The 6,000-nt window shown below is 49.2% G+C and overlaps 1 protein-coding gene across 2 annotated transcripts in view; it reads left to right on the top strand.

Annotated features, from left to right (window-relative positions):
- PXDN (peroxidasin) overlaps positions 1–4,905 on the top strand; it is a 110,062-nt gene extending 105,157 nt beyond the window's left edge. For both annotated transcript variants that reach the window (XM_054475591.2, XM_054475592.2), the window contains 2 exons: positions 1,279–1,392; positions 2,483–4,905. In XM_054475591.2, coding sequence (XP_054331566.1) covers positions 1,279–1,392; positions 2,483–2,602 — 234 coding nt within the window. In that variant the 3' untranslated portion in view covers positions 2,603–4,905. The remainder of the gene's footprint in view (positions 1–1,278; positions 1,393–2,482) is intronic.
- The last annotated feature ends 1,095 nt before the right edge of the window (positions 4,906–6,000 follow it).

Raw genomic sequence — 6,000 nt, forward strand, 5'->3', positions numbered from 1 at the left:
ACCTCTGCAGGCCATCCTGGCTGCCACCCCTAAGTGCTCTCTGGCCCCTATGCCACTGTTCCTGAGGCTTCCCTCTTTTTTTTTTTCCCCCATGGTTTCAGCTAGAAAGTTCTAAGCTTTGGTAACTTAAGTGCCAGTTGCTAATGAATGAGGCATACAGGAAAGATGGCTTTCATTTAGAAGCTGTATATGAGGCGTTTCCCAAAGTGAGTAGCTGTTTGGCTAGTTAGGACTTAGATGTCCAGCTGTCATTATGAAATGCAGATGGTACGGGGAGGGGGCGTCCACCTTTTTCAGCATGGTGTGTGCATAGGTGAGACACTGCTCCTGTACAGGCTGGGGACCACACACTTATGGCTGACAGGAGACCAAAGAAGATCTTTTAATTGAAATAAGGAAGAGGGTGGCTTGCTGAAGTTATTCACAGCCATCATCGTGGATCGGTCAAAGCAGACAGCCTCACCTGTGGCTGAACATGCTTTATGAGAAGGCTTATTAGAAGAATTGGGATATATATGATAAATAATTTGTGTTCATTTCAGACATCACGGACGGTTTAGGTTCACTTGCAAGGGACAGAAAACCCCAAATCAGGATGGTTTTAATGAGGTGTGCGAGTTTACTTTTCTCTCACTCGTGGAGATTGCTGGACCCTCTGCAGTGCAGGGTCCCTGCTGCGGCTTGGTGCTGTGCTGTGGGTGGCCTCTTCCCAAGGTCACCTCATGGCCCAGGCATTTCCGGCCACTGTCACCCTGTCTGCGCCCCGGCCCTGCAAGATGCAAGAGAGGGTTTGAGGAAGGAGACCCTTCCAGGAGGCTCCTGCTACCCCTGTGCATGGCATAGCAGTTGGAAAGGGCGCCTTGTTATACGGCCCCGTGCTTCCAGAGAAAAGCCAGTGGTGTTGTTACTTGGAAAATAAGGCAGACTTGACTCTGGGGATTCTGAGTGATCATTGTTCGTTCTGGTGGAAGTGTAGGTGCAGGACGTTCTTGTCATCTGGTTGAATCTTGCTCCCACAGTCCTCTGAGAACGTCGCCTTTGTGACCAAGGCTTTTATTTGACAGAACGGTGGTGGGAACGTCTTCCATTGGGGCGTTTGGTTACCCATTGCCAGTCTAATAAGGACATTGGAGATTCTGTAAAAGTTCTTCAGAAATATTCCCCTCAAATGTTGTTTATTTTAAGGCATTATTTTCAGTGAAATAACATCTTTTAATACAATAGCCAAGCTGTTACTCTGAAGTGGCCAATGAATGAATGTTCTTTGCTTTGCTGCAGATAAAGAAACTTGAATCACGGCTCAGTACCACAGAGTGCGTGGATGCCGGGGGCGAATCTCACGCCAACAACACCAAGTGGAAAAAGGATGCATGCACCATTTGTGAATGCAAAGTGAGTATGGGCGGAGGGGGGGGTCTGTCTTCATGCCCTAAGGTATACCCAAGTCCGAGAGTCCCATGTGACCACTCAGGTGGGTGGGCCAGAGGTCAGGGCCAGGCCCCTCCCCACCCACCTGTGCCGGCCTCCATCCCTCCTTCACTCCTATGGAAGCACCAGGCAAGCCCAGCTCTCTGTCCACAGAGGACGTGCTAGGAGACCCAGAACCTCAGAATGGTTCACCCCACAGAGGGCGGGCAGCCCCTACTCTGTGCAGGGCCACCTGGGGCTGCTTGTGTGTACTGGCTTCACCTCCCACCAGCTGTGGCAGGAATACTCATGCCATGGAAACCCATGAATGGGGCAGATCAGCTTCTCCCTGCAGAGCTGGTGGGTAAACACTGACGTGCCCACCACTGTCCCTGTCCCATCTCCCATCAGGGCTGCGGGTGTTACAGAGGTCACTGGGGTCCCTGCAGAAGGGAGACTGGTGGCAGGTGGAGGGTGCCCTGGTGCCGGCAATGGACAGACGTCTGGCTGGAACCAGGCTCTGTGGAAAGCTTGGGGCATAGTGTGAGGAGGCAGGATGGTGAGAACAGCGGGCCAGCCTGGGCACCTCACTTGCCATGGCCATTGGGAGAGGGTGCATCAGTGTCCCTGAGCTGGTCAGGTTTGGGAAGGGCAGACCGGGGAAGAGCAAAGCCCTGTCCCTTCCCCCCTCTCTCTAGTCCCATCCTGCTTCCTGACAACGCCCACTCCCAGACACAGTCCGAGGGGATCCAGGTGTGAGGTGGGAGGATGTGCCCAGCTGGTGGTCTTGGCCCCTCAGGGTGAGAGGACCGTGGGCATGGACGGAAGGGTGTGATGGGAGCCTCAGGGAGACTTGTTATGGGGGCTCCCATTAACTCGTACCTGTCTGCAACTATGAAATCCTTAGAGAACCACAAAACCCATGCCCACAGGGCAAGCACAGCGGGCAAGGCAGGGGCCTCAGGGCAAGGCCTGACTCATGGCTGTGGCTGGCACCTGTCCCAGAGCTGACAGGCTGTGCTCACCTGAAGGCCATCCCAGAGCTGACAGGCTGTGCTCTGTCTCTCTTCTCCAGGATGGGCAGGTCACCTGCTTCGTAGAAGCTTGCCCCCCTGCCACCTGTGCTGTCCCCGTGAACATCCCAGGGGCCTGCTGTCCAGTCTGCTTACACAAGAGGGCGGAGGAAAAGCCCTAGGCTCCTGGGAGGCTCCTCAGAGTTTGTCTGCTGTGCCATCGTGAGATCAGGTGGCCGATAGCAGGGAGCTGCAGGCTGCAGACCAGGAAACACCCAGAACTCGTGACATTTCATGACAACGTCCAGCTGGTGCTGTTACAGAAGGCAGTGCAGGAGGCTTCCAACCAGAGCATCTGCAGAGAAGGAGGCGGAGCAGGTGCCCGAAGGGAAGCAGGCAGGGGTCCTAGCTTCACGTTAGACTTCTCAGGTTTTTATTTAATTCTTTTAAAATGAAAAATTGGTGCTACTATTAAATTGCACAGTTGAATCATTTAGGCGCCTAAATTGATTTTGCCTCCCAACACCATTTCTTTTTAAATAAAGCAGGATACCTCTATATGTCAGCCTTGCCTTGTTCAGATGCCAGGAGCTGGCAGACCTGTCACCTGCAGGAGGGGTGAGTCTTGGAGCTGCCAGAGGGGCTCACCGAAATCGGGGTTCCATCACAAGCTATGTTTAAAAAGAAAATTGGTGTTTGGAAAATGCAACAGAACCTTTGATGAGAGTGTTCACAGGGACACTGTCTGGGGGTGCAGTGCAAGCCCCCGGCCTTCTCCCTGGGAACCTCTGAGCTCCTCCTTCCTCTGGGCTCTCTGTAACATTTCAGCACGCGTCAGCATCTAATCCCAAGACAAACATTCCCGCTGCTCGAAGCAGCTGTATAGCCTGTGACTCCCCGTGTGTCAGCTCCTTCCACACTTGATTAGAACATTCATAAACCACATTTAGAAACAGATTTGCTTTCAGCTGTCACTTGCATACGTACTGCCTAGTTGTGAACCAAATGTGAAAATCCTCCTTCATCCCATTGTGTATCTGACACCTGCCGAGGGCCAATTGTGTGCGTTGACAACGCCACTCCCAGCCGGCCCTGGTTGCGTCCACGTCCTGAACAAGAGCCGCCTCCGGATGGCTCTTCCCAAGGAAGGAGGAGCTTGAGTGTCGGGAACTGTCTAACTTCAGGTTGTGTGAGTGCGTTAAAAAAAAAAAAAAAGAATCCCTATACCTCATTTGTATTTTTAAAATGCATGATGTTTTATGAAATTTTGTCCATTTTTTAGGTATTAGATATGACAGAAAAACCATTTCCACTATGCAAAGTTCTTTTAGAAGTCAGTGAAAATCAACTCTCATACCTCATGGTCTCTCTTTAATTGACCAAAACCTTCCATTTTTCTCTAAATACAAAGCGATCTGTGTTCTGAGCAACCTTTCCCCGAACACACAGCTTCAGTGCAGCACAGCACGCTGACCTGAGTACCCACCGTGTGCCAGGCACAGTGCTGGGCACACGAGGCACCAAGGTCCGGGCCACCTGCCCGCAGCAGGGCCCAGCTGAGGTGGTGGAGGAGGAAGCCCCTGAGGTCACGGGCCATTTCAGTTCAGGGTGGCAGGTGTCCAGCACTGGAGTATGGCATCGAGGCTTCCATGGGGTGGGGGAGGCCAGCTTCCTTCTGACAGGATGGGCACATACAGTGCCTGGTGTGATTTGTGCACGACCCGTGTTCCAGATGCACATCCTCCCAAGGAGACACCCAGACCCTTCCAGCACGAGCCGGCCAAGTTGCTGTGGTGGAGGCAGCATTTCAGCTGTGAGGAAGGTCATTGGATTCATGTGTTTTATCTGTAAAAATGGTTGTCTTGACTTCTTATCCTCATATTGGTAAATGATTGATAAAAATTGGTTGGCGTTTCATGACATGTGGACTTCGTTTGAAACAGCAAGTCAAATGTAGTGACCAAATTGTTGAAGAGATTTCTGTAAAATAGGAAATGTGTAAGTTTGTCTAAAAGCTGATGGTTATGTAAGTTGCTCAGGCACTGGGAGTATTCTGTGCCTCTTACACGCCCTGGAGGCCTCGCGGTCTCAGTACTGAGGTGGCACACCTGCGGCACACCTGCGGCACACCTGCATAATGTGCGGTCTGGTCCAGTCACAAGGAATTGTGTTGTCTAAGCCAAACGGGGAAGCTGACTGTGATTTACCAAAAAAAATTCCGTAATTCAACCCAAAATGTCTGCGGAATCACCAGTTTGATACTCTCTGTAATCAGATCAGTGGGCAGTGCCTGGGTGAACGTGTCTAGCAGCCACTGTGCGGGATCGCTGTAACAGGAGTGGAATGTACATATTTATTTACTTTTCTAACTGCTCCAACAGCCAAATGCCTTTTTTATGACCATTGTATTCAGTTCATTACCAAAGAAATGTTTGCACTTTGTAATGATGCCTTTCAGTTCAAATAAATGGGTCACATTTTCAAATGGAGAATGGCTTTATTTTTTTTAACTGAAACCACTACGTGAGGCTAAAACTTTTCCAGGTGAGATGAAAAGCCTGAGAAGGGAAGGAGGTAGGTCCAGGAAGAAGCCCCAGAACTGTCCTAGTCACTAATCATTTTGTGACTAAATGTGAAAAAATTACTAAAAATAAGGTATCAGATAAAGTTGACTTCCTTTTCCGAAGCAGCCGGGATGCTTTAACCTGACTGAATTTTGGCAGGTGGGAGTGAGCTCTTGGGAAAAACCTCTGGCAAATAAATGCCCTTGTCTCCTGGGATCTTTGTGTTGTGGAAAAGGACATTTCTTTGTCAGAGAGGAATGTATAAGCAACTCACACACCGACACACCGAGGTGTCTGTGATGGGCAGATGCTTTTCCAGAAGCAAGAGCGCAGGTCAGGAGGGGACAGTGCACGGAAGACACTCCCTTTCCAGGCCTGAGCCATGTGTGGCTCTGCGGTCAGAAGTCGGGGATGACATGTGACAATTGCTGAGCCCCTCAGGCTGTGGATGGGTAGGATAGAGGATGCTGCTCTAAAGGAAACTGGAATGGATCTGAGGGCATCTTTATAGGGCCTGGAAAAAATACTACTCGTCTATGTAAGGAGAAAAATGAAATATTAACGAAAATTAAATATTATGTTGTTAAAATTGCCAAATCGTTTCAAAATTAGAATGAGAAATTGAGCTGCTTTCATGGAATGTTTATGAACATGGGATGAACACTCCTCAATCAACAAAAGACAAATTAGGTGCTTTTCTGTCACGAGGGAACGAGTGCCATATACCAATTTTAATTTAAATGAAATGCCTAATACAAAACTAGCAAAAGTTAACCATATGTATCTTGTTTTAATAATATGTACAATGCATTGAAACATTCCTATTGCTTTTTGTTATTAACAATACCTGTTTCTGGTGTGCAAAATTATATGTCAAATGACATAAATACAGGCATACCTGGGAGATATTGTGGCTTCAGTTCCAGACCACCACAATCAGTGACTATCTCAATAAAGCAAGTCATACAATTTTTTTGGTTTCCCGGTGCGTATAAAAGCTGTGTTCACATTATACT

This window comes from Pongo pygmaeus, chromosome 12 (assembly GCF_028885625.2).
Source record: "Pongo pygmaeus isolate AG05252 chromosome 12, NHGRI_mPonPyg2-v2.0_pri, whole genome shotgun sequence".
In the NCBI taxonomy this organism is placed as follows: Eukaryota; Metazoa; Chordata; class Mammalia; order Primates; family Hominidae; genus Pongo; species Pongo pygmaeus.